At 64.0% G+C, this 14,438-nt stretch overlaps 1 protein-coding gene across 1 annotated transcript; it reads right to left on the bottom strand.

Moving 5' to 3' along the window:
* Positions 1-1,961: 1,961 nt before the first annotated feature.
* COL11A2 (collagen type XI alpha 2 chain) lies at positions 1,962-14,305 on the bottom strand. The gene is made up of 39 exons (XM_054807405.1): positions 14,285-14,305; positions 14,058-14,165; positions 13,894-13,947; positions 13,752-13,805; positions 13,577-13,621; positions 13,393-13,446; positions 13,205-13,249; positions 12,192-12,245; positions 12,046-12,099; positions 11,865-11,918; positions 11,656-11,763; positions 11,431-11,520; positions 11,277-11,330; positions 9,650-9,757; positions 9,425-9,532; positions 8,409-8,462; positions 8,238-8,291; positions 8,007-8,114; positions 7,642-7,695; positions 7,485-7,538; positions 7,310-7,363; positions 7,065-7,118; positions 6,847-6,954; positions 6,667-6,720; positions 6,488-6,541; positions 5,711-5,764; positions 5,574-5,627; positions 5,374-5,481; positions 5,138-5,191; positions 4,997-5,050; positions 4,661-4,768; positions 4,433-4,486; positions 4,281-4,316; positions 4,120-4,173; positions 3,686-3,971; positions 3,449-3,561; positions 3,261-3,332; positions 2,762-2,995; positions 1,962-2,215 (listed from the first exon to the last, which is right to left on the bottom strand). Exons 1-39 carry the CDS (start codon positions 14,303-14,305, stop codon positions 2,069-2,071), a joined length of 3,087 nt encoding a protein of 1,028 aa, XP_054663380.1. The 3' UTR covers positions 1,962-2,068.
* Between the last annotated feature and the right edge of the window lie 133 nt (positions 14,306-14,438).

Genomic DNA, 14,438 nt, shown 5'->3' on the forward strand with positions numbered 1-14,438 from the left:
CTTTTCCCCCTCCCGCCGCTGCCCCTTCCCACCCTTTTCCCTTCCGAGCACAGGCAGCTCCGCAGGCCAAGAGGAAGAAGAGGCATCAGCATGAGGAGGAGGAGGAAGAGCCGAGCGCTTCCGGCTGCCTTTCCCCGGGAAGAGGAATTTCCTGTGGGGCTGCCAGGAACCTGCTCGGTGTCACCGCAGCACCGGGAAGGAAATAAAAAAAACACCGCGGTCACCTCAGCGAACCCACACCCGGACGCTGCTCCCCTTCCGCCGCTACTTCCTCCCCACTTCCTCTACCCGTGGGGGTCCGCATGGGGGGAAAAATCCCCCCACGTCCCCGTGGAGAAAACCGGGGGCCGAAACCCCGGCAGAACTCAAAAATCCTCTCGTTTTTTCCCCAAAATTTCTTGTTGTTGGCTTGGGTTGGGGTTTTTTTGTGGGGTTTTGGGTTTTTTTGTGGATTTTGGGGGTTTTGGGGATTTTTTTGGCACGGTTCAACGCCCCAGCAGCCCGTTTGCCGCTGCGTTTACCAACAGTGGATTTATTCCCCCTTTTTTGTTTGGTTTTTTTTTCCCCCAAAACGGGAACTCGCCTCTGCACAGAGGAAATCACGTAGGTAAGCTAAAGGAAAGCGAAAGAAAGGAAATTTAAAAAAATAAAAAAATAAAAAAAATAAAACCCACACGAAATAACTGACCCCGAAAAAGCAGCAAAATTATAGATGATATATTACAATACAACTTAAAAAAATTAATTACAAAACATTATACAGTCCGCCAGCTCAGCACCAGGGGGCACACCTCTGCTTTTTAAGAAAACTAAAAAGCAAAGGCTGGCGCCCCTTTAAACTTCTTTTTTTATCGGACGGCACCGCGAAAATAATTTTTTTACTTTTTTTTTTATTATCATTATTATTATTATTTTTTCTCCCCTCCTTCCTCCCACTTCTTGGTGTCCAGGGTTGTTTGTTGTTGGTTTGGGGTTTTTTTGCTTGGGGGTTTTGGGGTTTTTGGGGGTTTTTTTTTGGAGAAATCCAAAATTACGCCGGTATCGATGGTTGCATCCACTCCTTTAAATAATATAATTAATTTAAAAAAAAAAAAAATTATTAAGAAAAAAAAAAAAGAAACACAGTAAAAACACAACGTCCTTCTTCCTCACTTCCTTCCACGTTTGGGTTTTTTTTTTCCCAGAAGCTTTTTAAATACGCCAGCCGTAAGATTCACGGTGACCGGAGAGGGACCGGACGAGGAAGCTTTTTTTTTTTTTTTTCCCCTAATTAATTAGCCTCAATTAGCAGAGTAACGAAGTCGAGCGGCCGTTCCACCTGGACGGGTCGGAGGTTACGGAGCGCGGGGGTGCGTCGTCGTCGTCGTCATCATCGGACGGTGGTTGCGGCGGGAAGGAAGCGACGCTCCCGGGGATGGATACGTCCCTGGGTCCGTTCCTTCCTGAATGACCCCCCCCCCCCGAAAAAAAAAAAAAAACCAAACCCAAAACCAAACCAAAAAAACCCCAAAAACCGGCCGCGAAGCTCAAATCCGCGACGGGGAAGACGGAGAGAGGTCCCGATCCCAAAAACGTGCTAACGGTGGTACCGGCGCCGTCCCGAGCGTCTTCCCTCTGCTTGGGGGGGGGTGGGGGGTTGGGGAATTTGGGGGGGTGAGGGGAGCATGGAAAATAATCCCTGGGAAGGAGCGCCGGGATTCGGGATGGGGGGGGGAGACACCGGGAGGAAGGGAGCGCCGCTGGGCGCCGAGGGAGGTAGCCGGTGGATCGGTTACAAATTTTCCTCTCCGTCTCTCTACGTATTAAAATATAGATTTATTCTAAGCGTTAAAAAGTCTCTTTGGCATCTCTCCAGACCCTGGGGGGGGTCCGTCCGTCCCCCCCCAAAACACACACCCCACCCCCACACCCCCCACCCCCACACACACACACACCCCCCCCCGGTGTTATCGGTCTCGGTGGGTGCTGGCGGCGCCGGCACCTCGGCTCCTCGTGCGATGGTGTGTATGGGGCGGGGCAGGGGGGGGGACGGACACCCCCACACCCCCCCACACCCCCCAATTTGGTCCTAGCCGAGGAAACAGACTGGCCCCACCTCGAAGCCGAACCTCTGGCCGGGCTCGCCGAAATCGGTGAGGCGCAGGTCGAGCAGCGGGAGCTGCTCCAGGCGGGGCGTGCTCACCTCCAGCACCGTCCGGCCGGAGCCTTTTCGTGTCTGTAAGGGATGGGGGTTTTGGGGGGGGGGGGGGGTGGGACATGACACGGGTGGGTCAGGGTCACGTAGAGCCGACCCTTCCCTGGATCCGGTTGTTGCGGCGTCACCCGCGTTCAACCGGGGGGGTCGATGCTGTGGCTGCTCCGGCCATGGAGGTGTTGGTGGCCGGGTCGGATGGGGTTTTGGGGGAGCTGGGTTAGCGGGGGGTGTCCCTGCCCATGGTGGGGGGGGGGGGGGTGGGTGGGCTGTGAGGTCCCTTCCCACCTAAACCCATCTGGGATTCCACGATTCGAACCCCGGAGGGTGTCTGTCCATCCCCCCCCCCCATTCTCACCGCACCCCGGCGTTTCACTGCATCGTCCCTCTCCGGGACACCCCAGGAGCCCCAAAGTTCTTCCACCCCCCCCATCTTCATGCCTTCCTCTCCCCTCCTCACCCATTTCCACCTTCACCCATCCCTTTCCCCTTAAACTTCCCCCCCCCTCCGCCTCCCCCCCCTCCATCTCCCCAAACCCCACGTTCATGTGTCCCCCCCGCCGCCCTCACCGCGCAGCCGTCCGTCACGGCTTTGACGTAGGGGCTGGTGTCGTAGCTGAGCTCTTCCTCGTTAGCGGCCAGGAAACGAAGGGCTCGTCGGTGGTCCCCGAGGACGGCGTCGTGCCAGGCCACCGAGCGGTGACAGTGGTAGGTGAAGTTCTGGCGGGCAGAGACGCTGAGGAGCCGTAGGAAAGTCAACTGCACCACGCCGAGGGGTTGGCCCTCCGAATCCGCGTAGGAGAACTGCGGGATCAAGTAGATGGAGGAGGAGGGGGGACACACGGACACGACGGACAGAGGGGTGTGAGAAATGGGGTGCTGGGTGCTACAACCCCTCCCCTCAACCCCGGGATGGGGCGGCTGGGGGAGATGGTGGGATGGGGTGATGGGTTCAAGGTCAAGTGGAGGACGTTTCTCCGTCTCCTTGGGAAGAGAGACGCGCAGCCGGCACGGCACCGAGGTAAGGCGGGGTGGGGGGGGGACAGGGACACGACGCACGCATCCTTACCCTGCTGCCCCCCCGGAACTGACTGAACCAGCGCTGCGGAGCCTCCTCTTCCTCCCACGCCGACATCTTCACCTGGAAGAGGAGAAACAGCCGTGAACGAGGCCGGAGAACCCCACGCCGTCGTCTTCTCGCCGGCCGATCCCCGGTGATGCCCGACGACGCGCCGAGACGCCGTACGCCGAGCTCACCTCCCGCACGTCCTTGCTGGGAAAGACGCAGGTCTCCCCGCCCGCCGTGAAGTTGCAATAAACCTTGAAAGAATCTCGAGCGCAGCCTTGGTTGGGGTCGATCCAGTACTCGCCTGCGCGGGGAGGAAGAGGAGGAAGAGGAGGGGTGGGGGGGGGGGGGTGGGGGGGGTGTCGGCATGCATCACGGCGTCGCCGCCGCCGCGCCGACCGCCAGCTTTCCTCCGCGGCGCGGCTCACCGTCGGGCAGAGCCGGGTGGCTGAGCCGCAGATCCTGGCAGGTACGGGCAGGGTTTTCCCGCGTTCCCATCGGCCGCCGCAACCCCTCGATCTCCTGCTTGAGGGAGTTGAGCGAGCCGAAGATCTCCTCCATGCCGTCGGCGTAGTCGCGAGCCGCCCGCTCGGCGGCCGCCCCGTCTCCGTTCTCGCCTTCTTCTTCGTCCACCGGTTTGCTGGCGTCGATGGAACGCTTGCTTTTTTTGGGCAGCTGGATCGGCAGGGGCTGGATCACCTCGCCGGGAGGACCCTGCGGCACGAACGGCGCCGTCAGCGCCCAAGCGCGGGGCTGGGGGTGGAGACACACGGGACACCGCGACGCCGACGGCTTTGCGTCCATCCCCGCACGGCGTTTTCTTCCCCCCGCCTTCCCCGGCGCCAACGTTTGAGTCGCTCACCGGGTGTCCGGGGGGTCCCGGGGGTCCGCGTTCACCTTTGGGTCCCGCTTGGCCCTAGAGACGAGAGACGCTCGCGGACGTCAGCCCGGGGCAGGACTGAAGGTGGTTGCGGGGTGGGGGGGACGGGGTGGGGGTTTTTTTTTGGGGGGGGGGGTGCTTACCATGGCTCCCTTGGCACCTTTGGGACCGGCCGGGCCCTGCGGAGCAAGACCGGGTCTGTCAGCACCCATGGGTGGCACGGTGGGGTGAGGGGGACAGCAGCCCCCCCCTCCCCTGAAAATACAGGGACCGGCAGCATTTGGGGGGCACTCACGGGAAGTCCGGGGGGGCCAACGGGGCCGATGGGTCCGGTAGCACCGGGGATCCCCTACGCGACAGGAGAAAAGCGGAAAACCGGCGTGAGCGAACCAGGACAACCCCGTTCCCACCTCCCCCCCCCTCCCCACCCCCTGCTTTTACGTCCCCTCCGTGCATCCCCCCCCAAAACCACAACCCCGTCCTCACCTCCCCCCCAACACGTTTCCCCGTTCCCCACGCTCACCGTTTCTCCTTTCTGCCCTGTGGAGCCCGGGGGGCCGGGGAGCCCCCGATCTCCCTTCTCCCCCTGCTCCCCCGGGGCTCCGATCAGGCCGATGAGACCGGGGTGACCCTGGGGAGACACGGGCAGAGATCGGCACGGGGGGGGGGGGAAACGCGGTGGGTGCCCGGCGTGGGTGGGACACACGCACACACCGCTCAGGGCACCCATAGGAACCAGCCTGGTACCGGCTACGGGGCGGATTTTAGGGTTTTGACCCCCCCCCCAAGTGTGGGGCGCGCCCCACAGCGCGGCGATGACCTAGAGCGCGGCGGCGTCGCTCGCCGGCGCTGCGCTCACCTTCTCTCCTTTGGCACCGGTGTCACCTTTGAGGCCGGGGAGACCCGGGGGACCCTGCGGAAGGTACGGAGGCGCGTGAGATGTTGGGGGACGCGCACGCGGGACCCCCAACTATGGAGGCGGAGGGGGAGCCGCACTCACCAGCGGTCCCGGTGGCCCGGCCTGGCCCGTGGTCCCTGGTTTCCCTTGTTCTCCCTGCGAGAACACAAAGTGAGTCCCGCCGGCGTCGCGTCGGCGTCGCCGGCGGCACCGCGGACCCCGGGGTGACGGTGAGAATCTCGTCTCTCCCCCGCCCCGTGCCGGTGGATCCCGCTGCGCTTCCATCCCCGGGCACGGCATCCCCAGCGTTCTCTCACCGGCGCGGTGACGGCACTTACCACCGAGCCCGGCAGACCTCTGAGCCCGTCGGGACCCTGTTTTCCGGCGAGACCCTGCGGTCCCACGGGACCCGTCTTGCCCGGAGCGCCCACCGCGCCCGGTTCTCCCTACGGCGGACAGAGGAAGCGGGTGAGCGCCGTCGCGGACCCCCGACGCGGTGACGATGGGGAGATGGGGTGGGCGTCACCGAATCGCTCACCTTCGCGCCCTTCTCGCCCTGACGCCCCTCGGGGCCGGGGGAACCGGCTGGACCCTGCGGAGAGGAGAAACGGGGCGGTGAGGGATGCGTCGGCACGGGAGGCGTCGCGGCCGGAGCCGGGTTCGACCGGCGCTTACCCGCTTCCCCAGGGGACCCGGAGGACCGTTCTCACCCGTCGGACCCGGCGAGCCCTGAGGAAGGAGAAGAGAAAGGAGTGAGTTGGTTTTGTGCCAGAAACGGGATGGAGAGGAAGAGGAAGAGGAGGAGGAGGAAGATCCTGTGGGTTTTATCCCAGAAATGGGATGGAGAGGAAGAGGAAGAGGAAGAGGAAGAGGAGGAAGATCCTGTGGGTTTTATCCCAGAAATGGGATGGAGAGGAAGAGGAGGACAAGGAGGAAGATCCTGTGGGGTTTGTGCCAGACCTGGGATGGAGAGGAAGAGGAGGAGGAGGAAGATCTGGTGGGTTTTGTCCCAGAAATGGGATGGAGAGGAAGACGAGGAGGAGGAAGAAGAGGAGGAAAGACAAGGAAGAAGAAGACAAGGAGGAAGAAGAGGAGGAGGAACATGAGGAGGAGGAGGAAGATGAGGAGGAGGAGGAAGATGAGGAGGAAGAAGACAAGGAGGAAGATGAGGAGGAAGAAGAGGAGGAGGAAGAAGAGGAGGAAGAAGACAAGGAGGAAGATGAGGAGGAGGAAAGACAAGGAGGAAGATGATGATGAGGAGGAAGATGAGGAGGAAGAAGACAAGGAGGAGGAGGAAGATGAGGAGGAGGAGGAAGAAGACGAGGAGGAAGAAGACGAGGAGGAGGAGGAAGACGAGGAGGAGGAGGAAGACGAGGAGGAGGAGGAAGACAAGGAGGAAGACGAGGAGGAGGAGGAAGATGAGGAGGAGGAGGGGACACACGGGGCACCCACCGGCTCCCCCGGCTCGCCGTCCTCCCCTCGCTCGCCCTTGGCACCGTCCTGGCCCTGTGGGGAAGGGAAACCCTGGGGTCAGCACGAGACACCCCCACCCCCCCCCACCCCCCCAAAAATCCCCCCCCCGGGGAAGCCCCCCCATGGCGGGGGCGGGGGCTGGGGGACGTGACACTCACCCTGGGCCCCATCTCGCCCGGGGGTCCGGGGTCTCCCGGAAAGCCGACGGGACCCTGAAACAGAGAGAGAGCTGCCAGGCTGGGGACCCCCCCGCCGATGGGACCCCGACACCTTCCCGGAGTGACCCCCCCCCACCCCACTCCTCGCCCCCCCCACCCCGTGTCCCCCACGGCACTCACGGGGTTCCCCTTGGGCCCGTCGTCGCCGGGGGGTCCTTTCCCCCCGGGGGGTCCGGCAGCGCCCGCAGCTCCGGCTTCTCCCTTCTCCCCTCGCTCTCCTCGGGGGCCCTAAAAGATGGGGGTCAGCAGCGGGGGGGGGGGGGACGACGACACACACGACACCCCCGACGCGGCCGGGGGACGGGGACAGATGTGGGGGTGTCCCTGCCGTCGCTCACCTTGACTCCTGGCTCCCCCTGGATTCCCGGAGCCCCCGATTCCCCGGGGTCCCCCTAAAACGAGAAGGGGGAGAAGTTAAACCGCGCCCCCCCCCACCCCCCCCAGCCAGGACCAAGCCCGCCGGATCGGACCCCTGTGACCCCCCCCCCCGCACCCCCCAACCCTGCACCCCCCCCCCGCCCTGCACCCCCGCGGCTCCCGTCCCACCCCCTCGGGGAGCGCACCCCGAAATTCGGGGACGTACCTTCTCGCCAGGAGGTCCCAGATTCCCAACACCTCCGGGGGGGCCCTGGGGTCCCTGTGGGGTGGGGGGGGGCGTGAGAACAGAGCGGGTCACCCCAGCACCCAACACGGAGAAGGGCTGGGGGACAATTTGGGGGGGGACACACACAACACGGGGGGACGGCGGGGTCACTTACGTCAGCTCCGGAGGGTCCAGCTGGCCCACGGGGACCTGGGGGACCGGGGGGGCCCTGGAAAAGGAAGGGGGGGGGGTGGGGAAGAAGAGAGTGAGGATGCTGCTGGGGTGCCCCCACCCAAAATAATGTGGGGTCAGGAGGGGTCAAGGTCACTCACCATGGGGCCCACGTCACCCGTTTCACCCTTCTCGCCGGCCGGACCCGGCAAACCCTGGGGGGGGGGGAGAGAGCGTTAAAGGGGGGGGGCACTGGGGGGTGCTGGGGGGGGCAGACGGGGGGCACTGGGGGCAAACAGCCTCTGGGCACATCTGGCTGGAGGAGGCGGGAGCTGGGGCACAGCTGGATTTTGGGGGGGAGGGGGGGCACAGCTGGGGATGCTCCAGACCCCCCCCCAGTCCTGTGGAAGGGGGGGGGTGGTGTCCCCCCCATTTTGGGGACAGGCAGGATGGGTGCTGCCCCGGAGCGAGGCGGGGGGTGACCGTGGGGTGGGGGTTTTTTGGGGGGGGGGGGGAACCCACTCACCTGGAGCCCAATGGGGCCGGGGGGGCCATTGAAGCCCCGCGTCCCCTCGTCGCCCTTGGCCCCAAAATGTCCCTGGGGACCCCTGGCCCCCGGTTCCCCATCGGCACCCTGCGAGGCGGGAAGGAACGTCGTCGGCACCGCCGTCCCCCCCACCTCGGTGTGTCCCCTGGGGGGGGGGTGACACAGGACCCCCCACCCCCCCACCCATGGCTCTCCCCCCACGATACTCACGGCGGCTCCGGGCTGCCCGACCGACCCGATGGGTCCGGGGGGACCAGGAGGACCCTGTTTGGGGGGGGGATGGGGTCAGCGGGGCAGTGACAGCCCCCCCCCGCAGTGGGGGGGGGACACGGACAGCGGGGATGAGGTTTTGGGGAGGGGGGACACGGCGGTGGCACTCACGTGCTCGCCCTTGTTGCCTTTGGTGCCCTTCTGTCCCGGCTCGCCCACCTCGCCCTGGGCGGGGAAGAGGAAGAAGGTGAAGATGATGATGATGATGAAGAAGAAGAAGAAAAAGAAGGTGAAGATGATGATGAAGAAGAAGGTGAAGATGATGATGATGATGAAGAAGAAGAAAAAGAAGGTGAAGATGATGATGATGAAGAAGATGATGATGAAGATGATGATGATGATGATGAAAAAGATGATGAAGGAGAAGGAGAAGAAGAAGGAGAAGAAGAAGAAAAAGAAGAAAAAGAAGAAGAGGAAGAAGAAGAGGAAGATGATGATGAAAAAGATGATGAAGGAGAAGGAGAAGGAGAAGGAGAAGAAGAAGAAGAAGAAGAAGAAAAGATGAAGAAGATAAGATACGAAGATGAAGAAGATATGAAGATGAAGAAGATGAAGAAAAAGATGAAAAAGGTGAAAAAGGTGAAAAAGATGAAGATGAAGAAAAAGATGAAGAAGAACAGAAGATGACGAAGATGAAGAAGATGAAGAAGAAGATGAAGATGGAGAAGATAAAGAAGAAGAAAAGGAGGAAAAAAGGAAGAAGATTAAGAAGAAAAGGAAGGGAAAGAGAAAGAAGAAGAAGAAGAGAAAGAAAGAGAAAGGAGAAAGAGGAAGAAGAGAAAGAGAAAGAAGAAGAGAAAGAGGAAGAAGAGAAAGAGGAAGAAGAAGAGAAAGAGGAAGAAGAGGAGAAAGAGAAAGAAGAGAAAGAAGAGAAAGAAAAAGAGGAAGAGGAAGAAGAAAATGAAGAAGATGAAGACGACAAGGAACAGAAAGAAAAAGAGGAAGAAGACGAAGAGGAAGAAGAAGATGAGGAAGAAGAGGAAGAAGACGAAGAAGAGGAAGAAGAGGAAGAAGAGGAAGAAGAGGAAGAAGAGGAAGAAGAGGAAGAAGAGGAAGAAGAGGAAGAAGAGGAAGGATGCTCAGCCCCAGCGTGGGGGGGGCACGGGGGGGGCAGGGCAGGACCTCACCTTGTCACCGTCCTCCCCAGGGCCACCGGGGGGGCCGGCCGGGCCAGGCAAACCCACCGGCCCCTGGACGCCGTCCCGGCCGGCGGGACCCATGGGGCCCTTCTCACCCTAAAGGGGTGGGAAAAACGGGGTGGGGGGGGGGGGCGAGGGGTGCAGGCACCCCGCCCCCCCACCTTGGACACCCCCCCGCACCCTTGGACACCCCCCCGCCCCCTCCGCACTCACGGGAACGCCTTTCTCTCCGGCGGGACCCGGTGGGCCCTGCGGTCCTGGTCGTCCGGGGGGGCCAACGGGACCCCCCTGTCCTGGGCCACCTCTCTCGCCAGGGGAGCCCTGGGGGAAGATGGGGGGGGACACGACACGGGGGGGGACACGACACGGGGGGGACATGACATGGGGTGGGGGACATGACACGGAGGGGGGACATGACATGGGGGGGACATGACATGGGGGGGACATGACACGGGGGGGACACGACACGGGGGGGACATGACATGGGGTGGGGGACATGACACGGAGGGGGGACATGACATGGGGGGGACATGACATGGGGGGGACACGACACGGGGGGGACATGACATGGGGGGGACATGACATGGGGTGGGGGACATGACATTGGGGGGACACGACACGGGGGGGACATGACATGGGGGGGGACATGACATGGGGTGGGGGGGACACGACACGGGGGGGGACATGACATGGGGTGGGGGACATGATATGGGGTGGGACATGACATGGGGGGGACATGACATGGGGGGGACACGACACGGGGGGGGACACGACACGGGGGGGGACATGACATGGGGTGGGGGACATGACACGGAGGGGGGACATGACATGGGGGGGACATGACATGGGGGGGACACGACACGGGGGGGACATGACATGGGGGGGACATGACATGGGGTGGGGGACATGACATTGGGGGGACACGACACGGGGGGGACATGACATGGGGGGGGACATGACATGGGGTGGGGGGGACACGACACGGGGGGGGACATGACATGGGGGGGGACATGATATGGGGTGGGGGACATGACACGGAGGGAGGACATGACATGGGGGGGACATGATATGGGGGAACATGACACGGGGGGGACATGATATGGGGTGGGGGACACAACATGGGGTGGGGGACACACGACACGGGGGGGGACATGACATGGGGGGGACACACAACACAGGGGGGACACATGACACGGGGGACACACACATGACATGGGGTGGGGGATACATGACATGGGGGGGACACGACACGGGGGGGTTCACAACACGGGGGGGACATGACATGGGGTGGGGGACACATGACACGGGGGGGACACGACATGGGGGGGGACATGACATGGGCGGGGACACGACATGGGGGGGACACGTGACATTGGGGGGACACGTGACATTGGGGGGATCACGACATGGGGGGATCACGACATGGGGGGGACGCACACGACGGGGGGACACAACACAGGGGGGATACATGACACGGGGGGGACGTGACATGGGGAGGACACATGATATTGGGGGGTCATGACATGGAGGGGGGACACATGACATTGGGGGACACACACAACACGGGGGGACACGACATGGGGGGGACATGACATGGTGGGGACACAACATAGGGGGGACACACATGACATGGGGTGGGGGATACACGACACGGGGGGGGACATGACATGGGGAAGGGACACATGACATGGGGGGACATGTGACATTGGGGGGGGACACAAGACACAGGGGGGGACATGACACGGGGGGGGGACATGACACGGGGGGGGGGGACACACGTCAGCCCGAGGGGAGCCACGGGGCGAGGGGCGCAGCGGGGTGCGGGGGGGGGGCCACTCACTGCGGGTCCCGGGGGTCCGGCTGGTCCTTCGTTGCCCTTCAGCCCCGGGCCGCCCTGCGGGGGCAGGATTTCGGGGGGGGGGGGGGGGGGTCAGTGCGATGCTGCTGGGTGCAGGGGGGGGGTCGGGGGGGGTCTCGGGTTGGGGTTCACTCACCGGGGTGCCGGGCAGACCCCGCTCACCGGGGAAACCCCGCAAACCGGCGGGACCGTCCTTCCCGGGGGAGCCGGTGGGGCCGGGGTCTCCCTACGACAAAAAATGGGGGGGCGGAGGGGAGATTTGGGGGGGGGGGCGGTGTCTACACCCAGGTACCCCCCAAAAAACACCCCCCCCCCACCCCAACTTCCTCCCAAGGAAGCAGCACCCCCAGCACCGTCTCACCTTGGTGCCCTCCTTGCCCGATGGTCCCGGTAACCCCTGTTCTCCGGGGGGGCCGGGGGGGCCGGGGTGACCCCGCTCCCCCATGGGGCCGGACTCACCAGCAGCACCCTGAATTTTGGGGGGGGGGGGGGGGGGGACACGACACACGAGTCAGAGCAACCAAGGAGGGGGGGGATTAGGGACCCCCACCCATGGGAGACGGAGCTCACCTGAGGTCCCACCACGCCGGGGGGGCCGGGGGGGCCGGTTTTGCCTTGGAAACCCTGGGGGAGAGGGGGGGGGGGGCAGAAAGTGGGGGGGCAGAGTAATTTGTGAGTAAACCAGGAGTAAGCTGGGAGTAGCGGAGAGCGGCTGGGGGGGCGCAGAGTGGGGTGGGGGGGGGTCACTCACGACTTCTCCTCGCTGGCCGGGGTGCCCGGGGAGCCCGTCCTTACCGGGGGGGCCCTGGGGGGGGGGCGGGAAGAGGAAATGGGGGGTGAGGGGTGCTGGGAGCACCTCGTGGTTTTGGGGGGGGGGGGGTGCACCCCGCTACTTACGGGGGGTCCTTTAGGTCCCGGGAAGCCGTTGGGTCCCTGCGGTCCCGGCAGACCCTGGGGGGGGGGGGGGGAGAAGAGCGGGGTGCTCGTTAATTAACACGGAGCTCGTTAGCAGAGACACCCCCACCCCCCCACCCACCCCCCCAACATTGACCCCAGGGTGAGGGTGCGGGGGGGTGGGGGGGGAGTGGGGGTTTGGGTGATGGCGGGTGCTGGGGTGGTTGGTGGGATGGGGGACATGGGTGGGACCCCCCCAAATCCCGAGTGGGTGGGGACCCCCAAATCCCAAGCGGGTGGGGACCCCCCCATATCCTGAGTGGGTGGGGACGCCCCCCAAATCCCGAGCTGGTGGGACCCTCCCCAAATCTCGAACAGGTGGGGACCCCCCCAAATCCCGAGCAGGTGGGACCCCCCCAAATCCCTAGTGGGTGGGGACCCCCCCAAATCCCAAACAGGTGGGGACCCCCAAAATCCTGAGCGGGTGGGGACCCCCCAAATCCCGAGTGGGTGGGGACCCCCCAAATCCCAAACAGGTGGGGACCCCCAAATCCCAAGCAGGTGGGGACCCCCCAAACCCCAAGCAGGTGGTACCCCCCAAATCCCGAGGGGGTGGGACCCCCCAAATCCCTAGTGGGTGGGGACCCCCAAATCCCGAGCAGGTGGGACCCTCCCCCAAATCCTGAGTGGGTGGGAACCCCCCAAATGCCAAGCGGGTGGGGACCCCCCAAATCCTGAGCGGGTGGGACGCCCCCCAAACCCCAAGCAGGTGGGACCCCCAAATCCTGAGCAGGTGGGGACCCCCCCAAATCCCAAACAGGTGGGACCCCCCCAAATCCCTAGTGGGTGGGGACCCCCCAAATCCCGAGTGGGTGGGGAACCCCCAAACCCCAAGCAGGTGGGACCACCCAAATCCCGAGCAGGTGGGACCCTCCCCCAAATCCCAAGTGGGTGGGGACCCCCCAAATCCCGAGCAGGTGGGGACCCCCCAAATCCCGAGCACGACGCCCACTTACCCGTTCCCCGGGGGGGCCGTGGGGGCCGTCGCTGCCAGACGTACCCTGGGGGCGGGGGGGGACACACGAGGAAGAGGAGAAGTTTTTCGGGTGCCCCCCCCCCCCCCGGCGCTGCCACACGCGTGTGCGATTGCACACGCACAGGGGTCGGGGTGAGCTCACGTGTGTGTGTCCCCCCAAAAACTCACCTTCGCCCCCGATTTTCCGGTGGCTCCTCGTGGTCCCCGCTGTCCCCTGGGACCCTGCGGGATGGGGGGGGGCGGGGATGCTCCATCAGTTCCCTGCCCCCCCAAAATCCGGTGACACCCCCCCCCCTCATAGATTGGGGGGTGCAGGGCCCCCCCATTTCCCCCCCACCCCCCCCGTACTCACCGTGGGCCCACGCTCGCCCCTGGGCCCCGATTTTCCTGACAGACCCTACAGGAGAAAGCGCTTCAGAAAGATGGGGGGGGGGGACAGGGCAGGGGGACCCCCCCCCCGCTTGTGTCCCCCCCTCTGCTTTTTGGGGTGGGGACACAGGAGGTTTTTTTGGGGGGGTGTCACTCACCCGTGCGCCCTTCTCGCCGTTGCTGCCCGGGAATCCGGGGAAACCCTGCGATCCCTGGGGACGGAGTTGGGGTGAGCGGTGATTTTGGGGGGGGGGGGGCACACACAGATGTTGGGGACCCCCCCACGGCCGCCACGCTCACCTTGGGACCCTGACGCCCCGGGTAGCCGGGTAGACCTGGCACCCCCAGCTTCCCCTGCGGGAGAGAGATGTGATGGGTGGGGGGGGGCACATGGGGTGCCATTGGGTGGGGGGGGTGTTCTTTGGGGTCCCCCCCCGCACCCCAACCCCCGTGTCCCCTCTCACCTTCTCCCCCACCACCCCGATGGGACCGGGGTCACCGGTGGGTCCCGTCCGTCCCTTGGGACCCTCGGGTCCGTCCTCGCCCCGGGAACCCGGCACGCCGACGTCACCCTACGGAGGCACCCAAGGGTGGGGGGGGGGGTGTCAGGGTGGTCCGGCCAGGACAGTGACCCTGGGGGGGACATTAGGGGGACCCCCCCGACCCCCCCACCCCCCCAAAATGCACCTACCCGGTCTCCTTTCACCCCCATGTCCCCCTTGAAGCCGGGGAAGCCTTCCTCGCCCTGCGGGAGAGGATGAGGATGGTGATGCCGGATTTTGGGGGGGGGGGGGAATGGGGGGGGGGACACCCCCCCCACCACCACCTTGCGGTGGTTTTTTTTT

This window comes from Grus americana, chromosome 32 (genome assembly GCF_028858705.1).
Source record: "Grus americana isolate bGruAme1 chromosome 32, bGruAme1.mat, whole genome shotgun sequence".
NCBI classification, from domain to species: domain Eukaryota; kingdom Metazoa; phylum Chordata; class Aves; order Gruiformes; family Gruidae; genus Grus; species Grus americana.